General features: G+C 42.5%; 1 protein-coding gene across 2 annotated transcripts in view; it reads right to left on the bottom strand.

The window, feature by feature from the left end:
* The window catches only part of BRIP1 (BRCA1 interacting DNA helicase 1), a 54,657-nt gene that overhangs the window by 2,827 nt on the left and 31,050 nt on the right, over positions 1-20,780 (bottom strand). Inside the window, exons 15-19 of one of the 2 annotated variants that reach the window (XM_071575061.1) lie at positions 14,701-14,860; positions 13,395-13,516; positions 2,781-2,893; positions 1,534-1,616; positions 115-387 (exon numbers count right to left, since the gene is read on the bottom strand). In XM_071575061.1, coding sequence (XP_071431162.1) covers positions 115-387; positions 1,534-1,616; positions 2,781-2,893; positions 13,395-13,516; positions 14,701-14,860 — 751 coding nt within the window. Of the gene's footprint in view, positions 1-114; positions 388-1,533; positions 1,617-2,780; positions 2,894-7,879; positions 8,139-13,394; positions 13,517-14,700; positions 14,861-20,780 lie in introns of those variants that run through there. The other variant, XM_071575062.1, reaches the window with a different exon arrangement.

Here is a 20,780-nt window from a genome sequence, read left to right on the forward strand (position 1 = left end):
ATCACTTTGCACCACAGCACTTCTGTAATTCTGGAAAACCTTTGTTTCTTCTAAAAGAGATGCAAGTTCCCACTTGCAGTGCCAAGGGAGGTTTCAGCACCGGGGATGACCCACCTTGCTGCACTGCTGGGCTGGCCAAGCTGGGCTGGGCTGGCCCTGCAGGACTCGCCTCTGACGCCAGACTGGGCTCCTCGCTGTGAGCAGCGACATCTGGGGACAGAGCTGGGGTTGCCTCTGGCTGAGAGCCCCGGGACAGCTCCTTGGAACACGGAGGGGGGTGGAGAAGCTCCCTTTGCTGGTTCCTCACAGCAAAGGCCTGCAGGGACTTGAGGGCACTGCCAAAGCTGCCGTGGTGCTGGATTTGTTGGCGAATCCATTTAGACAACCCTAAGGAAGCAAGAAGTGTTACCACAAAATGCCATCAGTAAATAGTATCCTAATACTGCAAATATTTCTGTGCATAGTCAGATTCACAAAGATTTCAAGAAGTTGTTCATCAGGTACAATAACTCAGTTCCTCCTTTCCAGGGCTGGAAATTTGCATTAATCAATGGCAGTATTTTCATGGGGAATACTAACAAAAGACCTTTTTGTAAGTTCAAACTCTTGCACTGCATAAACATCATGATATTTCTTTTACACCTGTTCATTTTGCTTGTTATTAGGAGATATTTAAAAGCAACTTACACAGAGTACAGGTATTTATTATCATACTAACAGGGTCTGATAAAAATTAGAATATAATGAAGCTTTTCACAACTTGGTCTCAGGTTTTGTAACAGTAGCTCAGATTTTCAAGAGGAATCACAACTGCCCAATACCTATAACATAATACAACAAGCTCCTATCAGAATAATATTTAAAAGGCTGTAATACCAGATGTCTTGAGCATAGAGCTGTCTAGATGATGTAGGAACACACAAGGGAGAAGTAAAAACTGCCTTCCTTGATTTCAGAAAGTGCTTTGAAACCCATTTAAATATTCTTTGAATATCAATTGAAAAAGAAAAAATAACAACTGAGAACTTGATTCTTCTGTTGAGTTGTACTTTTTAGAGGCAAGTCTTGAACACACAGATTATCTGTGTTACTGCATGTTTGCTGCAGCAGTTCCAGAGCATTTTTGAGACAGACACGTGAGAAGCAGTTTGGACTCAACTGCAGCCGCTGAGCTCCACCTGCTGACAACACCCAGCACGGGCTGGTCACCTCAGCTCTGCCCAGCCCCTCTAGACAGGACAGGAACAAAGAGAAAAACCACATCCCTAAGCAATTTCTTTCCTGATTTTTATTTCTTTGTTAAGGTAGTGTCCACAGCCTGTTGTGTTTCATCTGCCTTTACTTCTACCCAGAAGAGAACTAAGAACAGAGAACACCCGAGTCCTGAGCGTTTGGTGGTTCCATTTGTGCTCAAGGGATATTTCTGCATGGCTTTTCCTGCTCACCTGTATTTGCACAGCCATATTTCTGTAATTCTGAGTTTCCCCTGTTTGCTCACAGTGGAACTCTCCCAGAGGGGTTTGTGCAGCTTACCAGTGATGTATTTATCGGGGTTGTTCCGGAACCGATCGTCCACCAGAATCAGAGCCCCCCAGTCATTCCTGTGTCTAATGCACCTAAAAGGGAGCAACAAAAGGGTGTCTCTGTAACCAGAGGGCACAGAGCAAACATCTGTGGGGATCAGGAAACATCCCCCTCAGTGGAATGGCCTGGCTTTGTCCAAACAGTCATTACACACCATCATCCTTCACCAGACCTCAGGTTACAAGAGCTCAATTAATGGTTTATACACAATTTATACATTTGAGTTTAGACCAGCAGAATGTCATTGAAATGCTAAATTGTACAATTAGCAATTATCACTAAAACTATATTACAGTTAAAACCTATTTCACAGCATAATTTCTTACTATTATTATTCCATAACTTCCTTACATTTTTCTTAAATTTTAACTAATGCTTTTATATTCCCAAGAGGAATCTATGAAATCAGACCTGCAACAACATTTTACTAATGTTCCTATTTCTCTCAATTTTCTTTCTAAGCCTTCATTTATGTCCCCACATTTGCATTAGGTCTAACTCAAATGAGAAGACTCTTCCAGCTGCTGTTTCTCATCCATAAATCTGTGTTTCTACCTCTGCATACCCATGACAGACATGTAGCATCTCTGATAGATATGGATGACAGCTATAATCTTTATTTATACGATAAACGTTGCTGGAGAAGGATGAATTAATTCTACCCTGTTAATAGAATTTGGGGGAATTTTCCCCTCCAGGAAAGTAAACTGTACCACTTCTTCTAAATCTGGAAAGAGATCAGTGAGCACGATAATTGAATTGACCTTTAGCAAAGGTCTGAAAAACCCCACTGCTATTTCTCCCTTTCAAAAATACTTGTAGGCTAAATATCAAACAACTGTTCTGAGCCCACTGAGAGTGTGAACAATTAGTGCATTTGAAAAGCCCTAAGAATTTTCATTGTTTATAAGCCCAGAACTATTTGTCTCTGCTAATGCTTCCCTTTCTATGCATCTGCAGGACAAGCAATAAAACCTGCAACCAAAGTGAAGGGGGTTCTGAATGTAAAACAAAGACTGAATTATAACAACACAGGTTGAAAACCAGAGAACTGCCAGCACAGAGCAGCTGAAGAGACAGTTCCTACAAGATGAGGCCTTATTTATGCTCTTTGTGTTAACAGGGAGGAATTCATCCTTAAAGATTCCACAACATTCTACAAATACATGTTTTTAATTATGTTCCATTTCTCTCACCTTCCCAGGGCTTGGTTGAGAGCTCTATAAGCTTGAATTTCATACCACTGACTCCCTGATAAAAGGCCTCTTGTACTTTTGTGCAGGTCATTGTATTTCCTCTTTAATTCAACCTAAGAAAGAAATCATGAATTATTTGGTTTATTAATGATGATGAAAATGAAATATTCCAAAAGGGGAGAACAAGCAAACATGGATTAAAGAAGAGAAGACACAAAGTGTGCTTCAGCAGTTCAACTGTATTCTGCATAGTAACCAGTTATGGCTTGTGCCCTTCTCACATTATTCTCAGCTGTGACCTGTTGCAATAATTTCACTCTAATGACACCAGCACCACACACCTCTCCAAATCCCTGTTCCAGCAAGGGAAGGATAAGCTGTTCCCACAGGCAAACCCACCCCAGACACAAGGAGATGGAGTCCAGAGCCCAGTTTTATTGGCTCATCCGAAAGGAAATGACCCAATGGAGACCTCGAGCCTTCCCTTGATCACAAACTCCTGACCTACTGCTGGGACCAGAGCACCATATTCTCAAGTGAGGATTAAGCAAATATAACTTTTCTTCTCCCCCAGAAGCTAAGGAAGAGCTTTAGGGACAGAGTGGCCTGTCCCAAGTCCCAGGGGTCAGCAACACCACCCCCAATTCCCAGCTTGGCCTCTCCCTCCATGCTTGGGGACCATTTCTGTGGCTCAGGGAGAACCAAAGCCCATGGGCCCTGTAGGGCAGAGAGGAACGTGCTCCCCTTGTTAAAAACACTTTCCCTGGTGCTTCAAAAGCAGATCTGGAACCAACTGCAAAAGAAATGCCCTTTCCAGTCACACAGCAGCCACACATACAATGCCTGCTCCCAACTGGACACTGCAGACTGTTCCAACAAATACCAAAGGATTTGTTATTATTATTCAGAGAGCAAGACTGAATTTTATTTTTTTAAAAATAAACAAAACTACACCAAAAAGGGTCTTCCCATTGCTCTTTTGTGCAGGATTAACCTTTCTAAACTGACAAGTGGAAGGACACGCTTCAGGAGAGAAACCAGCAGCCTTCTAACCTCTTCTGACAGTTAACTTTCAAGTTGCATTTGGATAAGAAATTTTATTTTATGTACTTATGCCCTTTAAATTGCCTGTCAAATTTACAAATTCAATCTTTACAGCCAGAAAGTAAATTCAGTTTGATTTCACAGATTTAATATTTGTTCCAGTCACTCAGAATTTATTGACTGGCATGTGAGGTTTTCCTTTGGAATTTTCCAAACAGAAGATGATTTCTTCTGAATGGTTTATGAACATTAAAACCAGTCCTTAAAAAGGAATGTGGGTATAGCTGTGCATTTCTCCAAATGGAAATACTACCTGGAGAAACGAAAGGGAACCCCCTCAGCACTGGAAAAATGCACTGAAGTCTTTAAAACATAATCAATGAGAATATACTCCTGTACATATTTTGTATTTTGTGAACTCCTGGGAAGTTTTATAACTGACAAAAGTCTCTTGAAGCATTTCTGTTGTCAGTAACATTATGGCCAAGTGGAAGAAATGCAGCTGCACCAGCCTCTTGCTTTGCTCTTGGACTGTTCAAACCAGCATTAGAATAATTAGTCACGTGTCTTACACTGAAAAAATGATGGTGTTTTTAATTATGTGCATAAACCCACTGAAGTAACAGGAGAATGCAAACCAGTCAGGTCATCTGAATAAAATACAAGACTTCTACATTCTTCTAATACATGTCAGCATTATGCAAGTGTTTGTTCCTTGTACTGCACATCAACAATGACATTTCATTGCTCAAATTACATAAAACCCCATAAGAGTGTAATGCATCTTTAAAACTTCTCCTTTCCTTTTAATTTCAAAAGAAAGGGTTAACAGAAAACAAACCTTCTGTTTTCTCACTTAAATGATCCTGTCTCAGCGGGAGATGACAAGTTACATGGCTGGGAGTTCAGTTTGCATTGTAAGGCTGCTGAAGGTAAAAGGCCAGAGCATGTCATTTTAATGCAATCAGAATCCATTTCATTGTATAACTCCTGCCTTGCCACCCATCAACCCCACGCCCGATCCAAAATGACATGTTACATATGTGAAAAAGCCAGGCTCTCCTGCTAGCAAATATCCTGGATGTGCAGGAAACCACAGGCTAGAAGGGATTAGTTAAAATGTCAAAAGACAGCCTTTTACTTTTACCTGTTCATCCTTAAAAACACACTGGCAGCTGAGGGGCAGGATTTCCAGACAAAGAGCTGCAGCACAAGGCCCCTGGCAAGCTCTGCCATCCTGTAGCTGTCACCCAGATTAGGCTTTGATCTGTCTGGGAGGTCATGGGCACATCCACATTAACTCGAGTCTCCCGACATTATACCTGCTAACTGCTCCTTCCCTTAATGCTTAATTACCTCCACATCTTTCACCGGCAACATCAACTGAGAAACAGCAGCACAAAGAGAAATGCCACCGACTAAGGGGTTTTATTAAGGCTTGGAAAGGTATTTTGAGGCAGTTTCTGCTACGATTCAAGAGAATTTTCAGGTGTATTTTTCAATCATAATTAGCAATACGATTTTTTCTTCCATGACAACAACATGAAACAACATTTGTTATATCAGATTTTAAGTGTTTGATAAACCACCAAGAAAAGTCACCTGTGGTAACATCCCTTCACATGAAGACACAGACAGACATGGAGGATTCCAGTGATACATAAATACATGATGTGGATTTATACTGTGCTGACCAGGGACTGTATCACCAGCTCATGGCACTAACTCAAAACTAGAGCTTGTCTCTGACCCCCAAAATAACCAGCAAATTCAGACCCAGAACCTCAGCCTGTTGCCTTTTTCCCAACACACCAACCTGACCCAGATTTATCCAGAATTAACAAACACACTGCCTGCATTTAACAGCAAGGGCTACAAATACCAATCTATTATGGACTGTTTCTAAAGAAATATCAATCAGAATATTGTAAACTGACTTATCAGTGCCAACACCACGTTGAAGGTTGAATAGGCTAAGCCATAGTATCATTTTGTTTTTATTTTGTGCAATTTAAATCAGCAAAATAAACAGTGTTTGGTTTTATTTCATCTGGCAAGTTTTGAGATTTTTTTTAATGCATTACTTTACTTAAACAAACACAGTCCTACTTTGCTTTTTAAAACCAAACAGTAGTAACAGTGAAATTCTTTTGTTTAACAAGCCAGGCCTGTTCCTTGACAGGGTATTGCCTCAAGAACATCTTCACCTGCCTCAGATTTTGTCAGGTAGATTAAAACCAATGTCCAGTTTGCAACCTGTGGATTCCAAACCAGAGTACCCAGAATAAAGACAAGACAGAAATCCATGGGCACAATGGCACGTTGTGAAGAGTTGAACTGGACTCAGCTAAACCTGCATTTCTCTGTCCCCCTCTGTGTTGAGACAGCCCAGGCTGAAGGAAGAGGCAAGCCCTGGAAAAGGCAGCTGGGGCTGGCCCTGTCACTGCACACAAACACACACGTGGCACCTCAGCACACAGGTACAAACCATGCCCTGCTCTCCCCTCCACAGAAATACAACTCAGAAAATGGATATAAATGTTCCCTGCCACTCCACTCACTTGTTTCTCTGGTTTTATGAGAGGAAAAATGGTAATGAAAACAAAGCCCATTGCTCACATCATCGAAAAAAACGTTCAAAGACACATTCATGTTTAACATCTACTCATTCCCCACGTCCCAAAAACAAACAAGCAGAAAAAATACCAGGTGGTCACTCCCCATTTCCAACCCCCAAAAAAGACATAAAATGCTTTTTAAGCAAATCTCCCATGCTAAAAATCTCATGTGTCCACTTAAGAGTCTCCCTTCCACCTGAAATAGCAATAATTAGAATTCTTCAGGAACACACTTGCCATCTACTTTCCTCCTGACGAATGCCAAGGAACCATAAAAGTCTGTAAGTGCAGGAAAGTTAAGACATGAAACCCCATTTCTTTTCTTTTACATCTGAAAATTCTCAAGTAGAAGCAGCATTAAACAGTGCAGTATTTAACTCTCCCCAGTTGACTTCAAAAGCAGGAACAACTGTGAGGTTTAAGACAAATAATGCACATTGAAAGGCCTGGGTGAGTCCCAGAACGAGCTTCACTCCTCAGCAGAGCCACTCAAAGCTGTGCCTAAACACAATGTCTCAATTTACCAGCCCACAGGAAAAAGAAATTATGGTGGGATTTATCTTTAAATTCTCCAAGCATTCCAAGTGCACTGTTAATACATAAACAATATGAAATAAGAAAGGTTTGTTAGCTGTATTTTACCAAATTTGATTCTGTATATTACAATAATTTATTAAGGCCATTCTAACCATCCCCCTACACCTAAATGTGGTCACTAGACACACATAACACCTATTTTCACATATAAATACAGCATTTCCTTAAAAAAAAACAACAAACCCCCAGCCTGTGAATGAGACATGATCAATACTTTGTACTGCTGAATTATGAGCAAGATGTTACTCATAAATAGTTCAGGTGACCTTTTCTGCCTGAAAAATTTTATGTGCACTTAAAATTTTTGCCTTTCTTGGATACCACTGACTAAGGAAACAACACGTGTGCAGACCCAGATCTCAAACCTGTCTCTGACAGACTGCTGCATGTAAACAGGAGATGTGGAGAGATACTGTGGGATTAAACAGTGCATGAAGGTATAACCAAATTAGAAAAAGTTACTGAAATACACCAAGAAAGGTCAGAAAAGTGGCAAATAAGAAACTATATGGAAAAATGGTGCTGGCTTGTTTGCCCCTAACCCAAGAGGTGAAACGTGGGGTGTGACTCCAAGCAGGCAAAGCCAGAGGAGCAGCAGGGGTGGGCAGGACCCCGGCCCGGGGCAGCACCTGGGCTCTGGGCAAAGCTTCCCTTGCTTTGAGCTCCCACAGCCCCTGGTGGCCCAGTGCTGCCCCAGGACTCCCAGCGGTGCAGAGAGGGGAAGCTCAGGCAGTGCTGGAGCTCCCAGAGCCATCAGCCCCACCATGTGGCACCCCCAGCCCCGGGGCTGCCCCGCTCTGACAAACCCCCCAGCACACCCACCCCCCCACCCCAGGCCCATCGACTCATCTCAGCCTCGCAGGCTTCGAGGGACTGCCAACAAGGGACTTGATTAAAATCTAATGCAACCAAAACTCTGCTCTGAAGAGAAAATTCAATCCATTTCCAGTGAAGCAGAAGTGAAAATAATCCAGCAGGTTCCCTTGAGGTCCAACACGGGTGCCTGTGCTCGGCGTGCTCGGCGGAGGGGAGTGTGAGTGTCAGTCAGCCCCACAAATCCCCACGGTGGGAGCTTCACTTCTAGAGCTTTCAACGTACTCTGACAGCAAAGCAAAAACTTAAAGGTCACCACTACTTGCTAAGGACAAGAGAAACACAAGAAAATCACTTGGAAAATTTTGATGGATGAGGGAAGTAAAGTATTAAACGTAAAGGCAAAGTTTTGATTTGCTGTATTATTTATCCAAAGGCTTCACTCGTGGATACATTCAGGGATGGTTTCTGTGATCTGTGCCAACACACTGACAGCAGCAGCACAGAACTGCCAGCCCTGATTCTGACATGTTACCTGAACTCACATGTTCCCTCTGCATTCCAAGGGATTTTCCAGCTGCTCCCACAAATTAAGCTTCTGAAATCAATTTTTTCCTTGATTAACACAATTTCTATTGGATATGAGAAGTGTGTGGACAGCTTTGACTTTTTCCAATCATTCTTATTTGTGGAAAAGTGGGAAGCAAAATGCTTTTGAGGTACCTTAGTTGTTCAAAGTGGAGCACAGAAGACAAATGTGTATTTGTATGCAAACACACACACTGCATGTTGTCCTGTTCACTACCTCCCTCCTAGAGAATACCTAATAAATAATATCACAGGATGTTTGGCTCTCCCATCAAAGTTCCAGAAATCTTTTTCTGTTCCTCACTTTCTATTTATAATTTTTTTCACAGTACTGGAATGAAGACAAAAGTGGAAGTTTTCTCTCTCTAATGAAATCCTTAACTTCACAGGGAATTTTCAAACTCTACAAAGATAAACACAACAAAGACCTTCCCAGTAAACATCATTTTCTGTACCAGTTTGCCCATATTTTTTTAAAAAGAAGTGAAAATATGTTTCTAAGTGATGCAAAGCTACGATGAAATTAATACAGTGCAGGGGATGTTTCTCAACTCTGGTTAAGCATCTAAAATAACAGTAATTTTCTCAGAAACCCATCTTTTCCTAGAGTATAATAAAGAAGAAATTAAGCATTTCAGCAACCACTTATGTAGCACATGATTCTTTCTCCTTTCATTTGGCTTAAAAACTGCCACAAGGACTAGAAATTAACTTCAACATTTGGAAAAATGCCATTATTCTGAAATGATAGAAATACCTCAGTTTGCTGAGCCCTGGAGAAAGGAGGAAGAAACTTCTGCCAGAACTGCAAAATTTTTTGTGTCATTAAGTTACATCTAACCCTGAAAATTGTAATTGGAGTGATGTGTTCCATCATGTTACAAATTCTGTTACTGGAAACAAGGAGGGAAACATTCCCCCTATGGCAGCCACGGAAAATGCTCCTCACTGATACAAACTGAGCACTGTCCTGCACACTCACCGAGCTCATTTTCCCTGCACTCCTTCTGATTGCAGAGCTCTGACTCTGCTGTGTTTCCCTCTGCATTTGGGGAAGGCTGCCCTGGCTGCCCCCGGATCAAAAGCACCTGGAGAGGTGGGAGTGCAGCAGAGCTCCCTGGGAAAGGCGGCACTTCAGAGCTGCCCATTCCCAGCCATTCCCAGTGAGCTCTTGACTTTCAGGTCCCCGAGGTAAGAGCAGTAAATTATGACTTGAACTAAACAAGTCACACTTGGCTCCAAAATCAGATTTTCCTACCTCTACTTTCAGGTCCCAGAGGTGGGCAGAGGAAATCCTGGTCACAGCCAAAGAAGTCGTTTCTGGCTCTGAAATAAATTTTCCTGCCTCACTCGAGCCAAACCCTGCCATTGAGAGCACCAGAGCTTTAAGCAATACTTGAACATTTCTTTTATATTATTTTGTTTTAGCAACCTGATTCTGCAGCAATATGAAACCATTTTAATAACACAGAATTAGGGCTTTGGCCCCTTTCTTAAATCAGCTTTGTTTATTATCAAGTACAGTTCTGAGCCTTAATCATTTCTTTCTCCCCAGTGCTGACAAAGTGTTTCAGACTCTTCTCCTTGTGAAAATCTAAGATACAATATGCTTAAAATTAAATTAAATTACTCTCTTTAAAGCCTCTGCAGAAAATACTGTAGCTTATAAAAGCCTACAGTTACTTAAAGAATCCAAATGTTTGCCATTTAACACCAGGACTTGTGGCACATGTTTAGCACAAACATATGGAGAAATTAAATTTGGATATTATACATCACACTTGACAATGAGCTTCTTGCCCAAGACTGATGTCTGGATCCAAAATGTTGCACTTAAAATACAAAACAGAAGTTAACTAACAGTATGTTAGCATCAGATAACAAGTCTGTAGGATTATACATCTCTTTCTGCTACATTATTTATGTTCTCTAATATTACAGCTCACTGGTATTCAATCAGGTTACAAATCATAAAACATGTTTTGAAAGCAGGTTGATCACAGACAAGTCATATTAGTGGAGATGAGCCAACATCAAACTGCCAACATAAAATATTGGTCTCCAAAGGTCCCATTCTCCAAACCCCTTTGGTTGTGCACAGTCCTACAAGCATTAAAGGGATTACTCACACAAGCCAAAGCTCTGTGGAGAGTAAGGGGTTATGGAATTGAGGCTTAAGAGGACTTTTACTAACCCAAAAAGCAGACATTCAAGTGCTTTTTCATGTAGAAGCTGAGCACTTTTTAGTGATTTAAACCAATCCCAGAAGTACATAACTCCTGGATATGCCAAAGGAATTGCTAATCACTTGCATTTCCTATTTTTCAAGGCTGTCATTATTAACCACCTGGTCGGGTTCCTGTGCTGAGCATCTCTTGCTGTGGAAGGACAACACAGACCTGTGCCCTCAGCTCTGCCTGTGTCAGTCCAGCCTGGCTTGGTCTGAATTTCTGTAGAGAACTCAAGGTCCTCCCCAAACCCTCCAGAGTTCAGGCAGTTTTCTGGTGAGCCCAAAACATCTAAAGAGGCACTAACCAACCACACCATAACAGCCAACGCTGTAGCTATTCCATGAACTTCAACTGGTTCATTTGGGAACTCCAATTCTTTCTGAGCTGACACGCTGCTGAAAAAGATGTTTAATATTCCAGATTCCCTTTGTATCTGTGCTTATGTTTCTACAAAGCTACTAATTAATCTTACTGAGTGGATATGTGACTCTCATTCCTTCACTATCCTTCCTGCAACTCAGCTGGGAAAAGAAATGTGCATTAATCCAGAAATTTCAGGGGTATGTGATAAACCTAAAGCCTTGGGCAAAACAGAACACTGTCCAATTTAAAGACACATTTCCAATAAAAACTATTTCCCTGAGCATCCTGCTCCAGGAGCACCAGCTCTGCAAAGCTGATGCTGAGAGACTGGTGCCTGCCCTTCCCTCATCCAGAATTGATCACTGCAGGGCTTTGTGCATTCCCCTCTCTAAACACACACACTCAAACCTTCAGCTGCTTGCAATTTGGCAGCTACTCTTTCTCTCCATACTGAAAAATTCAGAGGTTTTCTTCAGGCTAATTAAAAAACCCAACTCAGTACAACACTGATTTTTAAAATATAGTTATCAGAAATGGGCTGTACTGCCTGTGATTCTGTTACATGAAATAGTCAGTGGAACTCAAAGTAAAGTCAAATCCAGTATTTTAATCTTAAAGAACATAATCCACTGTGAAGATAATTCACCCTTGACATTTTATATCATTTAAAAACCAAAAATTCTGACTTTCAGGAAATAATTTCAAATTATTTGTGAAGTTTCAGCCACAATACAGACCAAGGATTTCCTGTCAGCACATGCTCCTAAAACACAGCATTTCTAACTCTAGAAAGAAGAGTGCTGAGTATCCTTTGAATGGAAATGTTTTTATACTACAGTACAGAGTATTATATTCTAGGAAGACAAAAAAGGTTGTGGCTGAATAACTGCTCCAAGGAATTCTGCAAACACTGGGAGGACATTGCCCTGGGCAGCCACCACTGACACAGCCCCCCTGGTCCTTCAAGGATGTGGGTTTTTCCCAGCAAGGCTGTAATTAGTCACCACTGCAGACAACAAAGAACCCTTTGGTTGTTCCCCTAAGCTCAGAACACATCTCTCAAACCAAAGCTGAGACTCTTTGGGCTTCAAAGTGCAAACCTATGATTTTCTTGTTTGATTTGGCATTAGTCATAACCAGAACCCAGCTGCTCCTGGTATTTATTTATTCTGTGATACCTCACTTTGTTTCTTGGCTTCACAAAGAGCTCTAAAAGGAACACCTAAGATGGAGCAGTGACAGTGACCATGATCACTGGAACAAAGTGCCAGCACCTGGGTGACATGTGGCATGCACAGGCCACTGAAAATAAGTGGTATTGCAAACTAGCCAATAATAAATGTTCTTTTTCAGTAAGTACAAAGTCTAGAAAAACATTTCTCCATATTCATTGGCTTTCTTTTCCTTTCTGAATGCCTGGCTTCCACTGTGAAGTGCCTACTCTAATGGAACATCATCTGTCCACCACACAAGACCTGCTGAAGCCCAAAGGAAGGAAGGAAGTGTTGATGTTGGGCAATTACACAGCAGTGCAACAGGATGCTGCTTTCACCACCTACTGACAAATACAAATAGTTACACATTTATTTAACTGGAGGCCTTTCAAAATACTATTTTTAGAAGGCACTTACAAGTTTTTGCCTAAAGTTACACTAAGCTTGAATTTTCAAAACAGTACCATCCTCAGTGTCCAGGAAGAGCTTATTTTATGTCATAAATTCATACAGCAAAACTGTAGGCTAATAAAACTGCTCAGGCTTGGAAAAGGTTTGCATTTCTGCACTCTTTGTAAGTGGAACACACAGTTACACTAAAGGCAACAGGGACTAGAAAGGTGCCCTCTTGCAATCAGTAAGGATCTACTGTGACACATGTGGTTTCACTGTGTTATTATTTTACAGTATAACTACCCTTATCTTCCCACCTATTTTCTGAAATAACCTGCCTTATTTAAAGGAGTATTTTCCTAGCATTCATCCCAGACCTTCACAACCAAACATCCCACCAGAGGCAGTGCCTTTCCTTCCATACAAACAACACCAGTTTCAGCTCTCGAGAACAGGCAAGTGCAATGGGAACGTGTACAGCTGTTTGGCAGAGTATAAAGTTAAGGAGCATTTTAACAATGCAACAGCCTGCACTGGCCGTGCCAGACCAAGACTGACATCTGGCATGAGGTCTGTTCAGTCAGAGTGGCAGAAATGAGCCCACAGACACGCTGTGCCGTCCCTCCTCGTGCCGGTGAGGAAAGTAACTCACCCAATTCAAACGAGTCCAAGGGCAAACAGAGAGATAAAACACTTGGTGCACATTTGGAAGATGACACAAGAGCACAGTGCCAGCGTGGGCTGCTGCCCTACCTGCAGGTCCTTGACGTTGGGAAAGGGGATGCCCACAGTCAGCACCGCACGCGCATTCTCGTCGCAGAAGTCGAGCCCCTCACTGACCTTGCCCCGGCACACGGCGATGAGCAGAGCCCCATCTGCAACGAGCACAGCGGCACTGACACACCTGGGCAGGGCTGATGGCAGCAGAGCTGCACCACAGCCTGCCCTGCAGCTCAACACAGGACAGTGTAACACCCTGTGTGTCAGTGTCACAGGACAGTGTAACACCCTGTGTGTCAATGTCACAGGACAGTGTAACACCCTGTGTGTCAGTGTCACAGCACAGTGTAACACCCTGTGCGTCAGTGTCACAGCACAGTGTAACACCCTGTGTGTCAGTGTCACGGCACAGTGTAACACCCTGGGTATCAGTGTCACGGCACAGTGTAACACCCTGGGTATCAGTGTCACGGCACAGTGTAACACCCTGTGCGTCAGTGTCACAGCACAGTGTAACACCCTGTGTATCAGTGTCACGGCACAGTGTAACACCCTGTGTATCAGTGTCACAGCACAGTGTAACACCCTGTGTGTCAGTGTCACAGCACAGTGTAACACCCTGTGTGTCAGTGTCACAGCACAGTGTAACACCCTGTGTATCAGTGTCACGGCACAGTGTAACACCCTGTGTGTCAGTGTCACGGCACAGTGTAGCACCCTGTGTGTCAGTGTCACGGCACAGTGTAGCACCCTGTGTGTCAGTGTCACAGCACAGCCAACACCCTGTGTGTCAGTGTGGAAAAGGTGAGTGGATATAGACAGAGAGGGATGAGATTATCTCCACCTCCAGCAATAACTGACTAACAATAAGAAAATAATTTTACACTAGAGAGTGGTAATTACTTATGCAAGAAAAATATCTGCAACAAAACCCCTTGAATTTTGCACTCCATTTTTTGTACTGTTATTCCTTATTCTCTATGCTAATATTTAAGTATTTTGAGGAAAAAAATCCTATAGTGGCTGTAATATAAGATGGTAAATCACAGCATACAACGCACTGTAAGTCTGACTCTTTGAGAAGCCACTCTGCACCCCCTGGCACAGACCTGCACACCCCTCACTGCCTTTCCAAAATCACTACTGGAATTACACCCCTGCACCCTCCTGCAACAATACAAACAGCAGTCACTTTTTTCATTTATGATAACTTACTAAACTGAGGTAAATATAACTATGTATCCACTCCTTATTGCAACTGCCAAGCACTTAAAGAATCCCTTTATTCTTTCAACTTGAAGAGTCTGCATCAGCTGTTCTGTATGTCTGAAGAACGCACCTTTTTCTCCTTTACATTTGATGGCATCATAGTAGATATTGAGCAGCTCATCAAAGTCACTCTTGGCCCCTCCCTGGGGCTCTGCAATGACTGTCTTCACCAGCTCCAGCTTTCTCCACAAGCCAGTGTGAATCCAGCGATCCTTCAACTTGTCCAGCATCTGAAAACAAACAGAAAAATCCACAGCACTCACCGTGACTGTTCAAAGAAAGCAAAGACACTTATTTTAGAGAAGTGACATTGTTCAGGTTTCTCTGCCACACACCAGCTCAGCTCTGCAGCACTTGGCAAACATGGTGGCCACTGATTTTGCTAATTAGAAATGATGCAGATGTTTAAGTTACCAAAGCAACATTCTCTAAGTCTGTAAGACTGGACACGAAAGAGCATCTTCTGGTATTCCTGAAAGCAGAGGAATGTCACCCAAAATAAAATGGAAATTACCTGTTTTGCTGATTACCAAGTAAGAGATCCACAAGTGAGGCTGGAAACAAATTCTAAATTGCTTTGAAATAGCCCTTTAGAACTTGGATTTCCAGAAAACGTCAATATTTTTAAATTTACATAGTGAAGTTGAGTGAGGAAATATTGATGTAGGATTTATCAACAGGCTCCTCTGCTTCTTTAAGGGCCTGTCAGCTCTGTCAAGTTCTGAACTGTGCACATTTCATTCCCAAACAGAATGTGTTCAAGTCTTGCAAGCAAATGAGTTTGTTCCACATTTAATGCAAGTAATCAAAGTGTGTGTAGCATCACAGAAAGCAAAGTGTAAGGTCAGCACAGAACCCGAAGCCAGCTGGGTGAGGGCACGTTGCAGTTCTCAGTCATGGCATGTTTTAATTTCTACACTGGATTTTATAAGGCCAGGGAGCTACAAAGTCCCTCCTTCACCTGCAGGTCTGTCTCGAGGGGCACAGCACTGCAACCAACACACTTCAGAAAGAACCAAGCAGATCTGGTTCAGTGGACAGAGTTAAATACTTTATTTCACCCCTCTTACTATTCAGTGATCATTCCTATGTCACTACTGTGCAGTCACTGAGCTTCATCTATACAGGCTTGAAATTTGGATTCTGTACTAAGGGTTGTGCTCTTAATTTGTCTGTATCTCCCTCACCTCCACTCACTTAAGACTTTTTCCATATTCTGCTTCAGTCTATATGAACTGCTCCATCTGGAACCTGCACTTGCCCCAGTTTAACCAGTCAAAAAGCCACAGCATTCCTTAACTCCAGCCCACTTGCCTTTCCAGTGCACTCCAGCCAAGATCTTGGGAACCGGAATGGTTCGACTGCTACAAAATAAATCTGTCCCATGTCCAAGTACACACTTTAAGTGCTACAGTAAAGCAGAACTAATTGTAACTAACTGTTGTCACATTTGGGGTTTACAGAGAGAACACTTGCAGATTTATAGGAAACTGGTTACAAGACCCTTTCTATATTTCATGTCCTCAGCATTAAAGACCTGAACTCATTCCCTGACATTAAATGTTTGGATTGGTTCCTTCTGAGGAATATGGGGCGACAAATTCTCTGCTATTCCTGCATTTCCCTGGCTTTGGTCCAGTCCCTGCTCAGGGAATTACACTTGCTCTACTACTGGTGTGACACAGAGAGCAAGTGAGGAGCAGTAGGAACAGTTTCCTACGGGCAGAGACGTAACTACAGAATAAATCATCTCTGCTAAATGTGTCTTTCCTCCTGTTTGTCCCCTTCTGCACCAGCTCTGTCATTTCCTGGCAGCATCCTGCCTGTAATCTCTTTTCATAGAAAAGCTCCTAATGCTATGACAGAGCAATGAGTGTCCATCTTGCCATCCCAGGCTGCCACCGTGGCCTCGCTTCTTGGATGTGACATGGAGACAATTCTGGTAAAGAAAAAAAAGTCAAACATATTATGGCTCTGAGCACATCCATTTGGGAGCTCTTAGAGCTGCCAGGGACTGGGGCATCAGCAGCTTTCCAGATTTCACTCTTCCCTCTGTCAAACTGGAGTTGCCTGGGCATCCACTCAGCAATCCATGCTAAGCCCACTCCTATGCATGGAAAAGAACTCCTTACAAAACCCCTCAATTCCACTGTATTTATTTCACATCTGAAAGAAGTATAACTTCTATTCATAGCTGCAAAGATGGCAGCAGAAAAACTTCTTCCAAATTCTTAAGAAACCATCTTTTCTTTTCCCTTTCCTGGGTTCCCCAGCCCCTCTAGGCAAGGATCTCCTGGACCAGACCAGGTTCAGGTTGGTTTAATTGACAGCAACCATTCCAACAGAAAACCTACCATTTCTGATGGAAATAAGTGAATTATTAATGAAAATCTTTGGCAAGGATGAAGCAATTCATTTAATTCACACACCAGCTATTACCTCCTTCCATTAATGGGGTTTGCTAGATATGGAAACTTTCTTGTAGGCAGGAAAGTATTCACAAACATACAGTACCCACAGTACAGACAGACACTAAAACAACAGGAATTATGGACCTGACTGAATACAAATAAATAAAATATAGAACACACACATGCCTCATCAGAGCAAGGAATCAAGTGCAGGTTCCTCATGAAAAATTATTTCACTTTGGGTTGGAAAAGTGCAAATGGGAGCAGGATATAATGCCAGGAATCACAGGAAGCAACCATTAATGCCCCAGTCAGTCACTTCTTCTCCCCAAGGGAATAATAGTTTCTGCAGTGGAAGGCAGGCTGCATATATTTTATTAAATCCCGTAAAAATGGATTCTCAAATGGTTTATTAACAAATGGTCTTCCTCCAGGAGAGCAGAAAATCTTGTTAGAAAGAATCTGTCATCTTCCCATGCACTGAAGGATGTTTACTTGGATAGCTTTTCCTTTTTCTTTCTTTCTGCAATTTAAAGACACCTGTAAGCCACGACCCATAAAACCCAGGAGCTCAGTATTTAGATTTACCATCCATCTATGTCAGCATCCCCCTGTTTAAGCAGTTTTTGAAGCCTTCTTGAAGTTTGGGAGTGGGGGAAGCAGTTTCCTCACCACCTCTTGCCAATGTGTTGCACTCCAGGGCAAAACCCTCCCGTCCTGTGTCCACAAAGGAAAAGCTTTGCCCCTTCCATTTGCTGCTCTGTGTTACACAGTGCCAAAAATCACATTAGGGGGTTCCCAAGTCATGAAGCAAACCCAAAGATTTGTTTAATGTGTTTTAGCCTAAGGCAAGTTGATTGTAATTTCCAGCAGTGCATCCAAGTTAACTTGCAGCAGTGGGTTGCTGGGGATGCACTTCCCTGCACATCCATCACCTCTTGACAGGCAGGTCTGAGGTGGAAATTAGCTGAGAAGAGGGAGGGTCTCACAGAGAACAAAGACAGGGTGAGTTACTGATTCTGGCTTATTGCAGCTCTTGTCCTGCTACAAGCACCTGCCACTAAGTTTCTTTACACAAAATATTCCTTAAATATTTTCCCATTGATTCAATTAATGAATGGATTGCACCTTGCCAGCAGAGGAAAAGATATGACAGGAATAATCCCTCCACCAAAAGTGCTCAGGGAGGCAACAAAAGCCTTAAAAATATGAAGAGATGTTCTAGAGAAACACAGGATATAAAGAATGACCCAAGCAGAGTAGAATAACTCTGGCTTATGGGTTAGCTTAACAACTATTAACAATTACAAGTTACAATTTCAATGTATATGCCACTGCACCTTTTATACTACATGTTGCCTTGTTATACACACATTTATACAATAACTGAACAAAAGGTGTTTCAAGGTGAACAAAACTTGTACAAATACCTCATAACCCTTTCAAACTCTACCACTATACACTAAAAAACCCACTTCTCCAAACTTGGCTGGTTTTTCATCTTGTTTCCATGCAATGACACAAAGTTCCATTTTTCATTGTTATTCAAATATTCAGGTAGTTGAGGGGAGAAAGGGAACAGCCATTAGGTTTTTCTTAATAAAAATCACAGTATTGGCACCACCATCAGTGCAAAGAGTCAGAGATCCCCGAGGGACCAACATTGATCTAAAAGCCTTTTCCCAAGCAGCTCTTCCCGTGTTTGCTCCCAGAATTTTCTTTGTGAATAAGCACTGCTTCAAATCAAAGCGTGTCTCCAGCGGGCTGGAAACGTGTTGGAAGGGTCAAACAGAAGTTCTACAGCACAAAACTTGGGGAATGGCAAACAGGGCCAGCACTGGAGCCCCTGCAGCAGAGCCAGCTCTGGCAGGACTGACGGACACAGGACTGCAAGGGAGCCACTGCAGGAAACTGGGTTATTGTCCAAGCCACCCACATGGGAGGTGCCACAAAGCCACACAGAGCTGCTCTGTGTGCTCTGACATCATCTTTAAGTGTCAATTAATATCCATTAAGGCACATTCAACAGACACAGGCACTCAGCAATAGGACAAGGGGGCACGATGGGCTCAAGCTCTGCCAGGGGAAATTGAAGTTGGAGAGCAGAAAGAAATTCTTTGCAGAGAGAGTGCTCAGGGATTGGAATGGGCTGCCCAGAGAGGGGGTGGATTCCCCATCCCTGGAGGTTTTTCAGCTGAGCTTGGTCGTGGCACTGAGTGCCATGATCTGGTAAAGGGACTGGAGTTGGACCAAGGGTTGGACTTGATGATCTCGAAGGTCTTTTCCAACCCAACTGATTCTATGACACCAACATTCTGCACAGATGGAAATGGAGGGAGGAAGAGGAGGAGTGTCAGTGTTAGAAGCAGCTAAAATGTCAGAACACAAACATTTTCCCTTTCATTTCAAGCTGTGTTACACAGTGGCATGGTTGGGGTTTATAAATCAAGTACAGACAGACACATCTTAAGATCATGTCCAGCTTTGGTTTGTAAAACTGGGAAGAGTGGCCTGGGCCATTCCCTGCTGAGAGCCTACAACTGATTACACAAGGTATTTCCAGGGAATCCTAGGCTGGAGTTTAGGGAATCCAGACTGAAGTAGAACACTGCAGACATGCAGGAACTTCAAACATGCACTAAGGAGGCAGGAGAAGCTGTCCCGCTGAACTGGGCTCTCCCAGGCCTGTCACAGCCTTACAGTGGGAGAAAGGCCATCAATTCCCTTCCACGCAAAACCAACCACAGAGTGAGGAAAACGTATCCAAAGGCAGTTCCATCTGCCTGGAAATCTGGCCAGGATGAGGAACAAAGCTAAAACATACTCCTTTAGATGAAACAACACCACTTTTTCCAAGACATGGTGCTCCAGTGTCTAAACTAGTGATTCTTCTACTCCCACTTGAGTCACACATTTGTGAAAGTGAAAAGGCACACCTGCATATTTTAAATATTTATTAATAAGGTCTGGTACCTTTCCAAAGTGTGTAACCCAATGTCTTACCAGCATTTCAATATCAAATTATAAAAGAGAACAACTACATCTTAAGATAGACCATATGAGATGCAAATCTGATGAATACTGTGACTCAGTAACCAAAAATCCTGGAGCTGACACTCCAAACATCTATCAATAAAACTTTATAGTATTAAATAACTTTAGCTCTCTGTAAAATCTTTAGTTAAAGAGTACAAATCAAACCTTCTCCACACACACACTACTGAAGACAGCCCTCACCAGCAATGTCCAAAACACTGGAAATAGCTCTTCCTCAGGTTTCATACTGGATGTAAATAGAATTCAAGCCTTCCTCAGTATCAGAAGACATTAATTTCTGTATCTTTGCTCTCCTCCTCTCCCACTGATCTCATACACTCTGTTTTGCTTCAAGACAAGTAACCCAGCCCTCAGTGAGTGCTTTTATCTTATCAGAGCCACAAGGCAGCAGAGGAGGAGGCCAAGGAGTGCAGAGACCAAACTCCTACCCCGAGTTTTATCAAATGTTTTTGCTTCCATGCTGTGCTTGTATCTTGACAGAAAAACAACAGGTGTCAAAACCAAACAAAGAAGAGGCTTTTTTCCCCCTCTGCATCTTCCTGAAAACCCTTGAATTCAGAGAGACTGTCATGAAGAAATGCAGTTTTCTTGTCTTACCACAAAATGCTTCCCCCTACTTGGGCTGCCTGCAAGAAAACAAGTGCAGGTTGTTTTATATCATATCACAGAACAACTCAACCTG

Source organism: Pithys albifrons, chromosome 21 (genome assembly GCF_047495875.1).
Source record: "Pithys albifrons albifrons isolate INPA30051 chromosome 21, PitAlb_v1, whole genome shotgun sequence".
Lineage (NCBI taxonomy): Eukaryota > Metazoa > Chordata > Aves > Passeriformes > Thamnophilidae > Pithys > Pithys albifrons.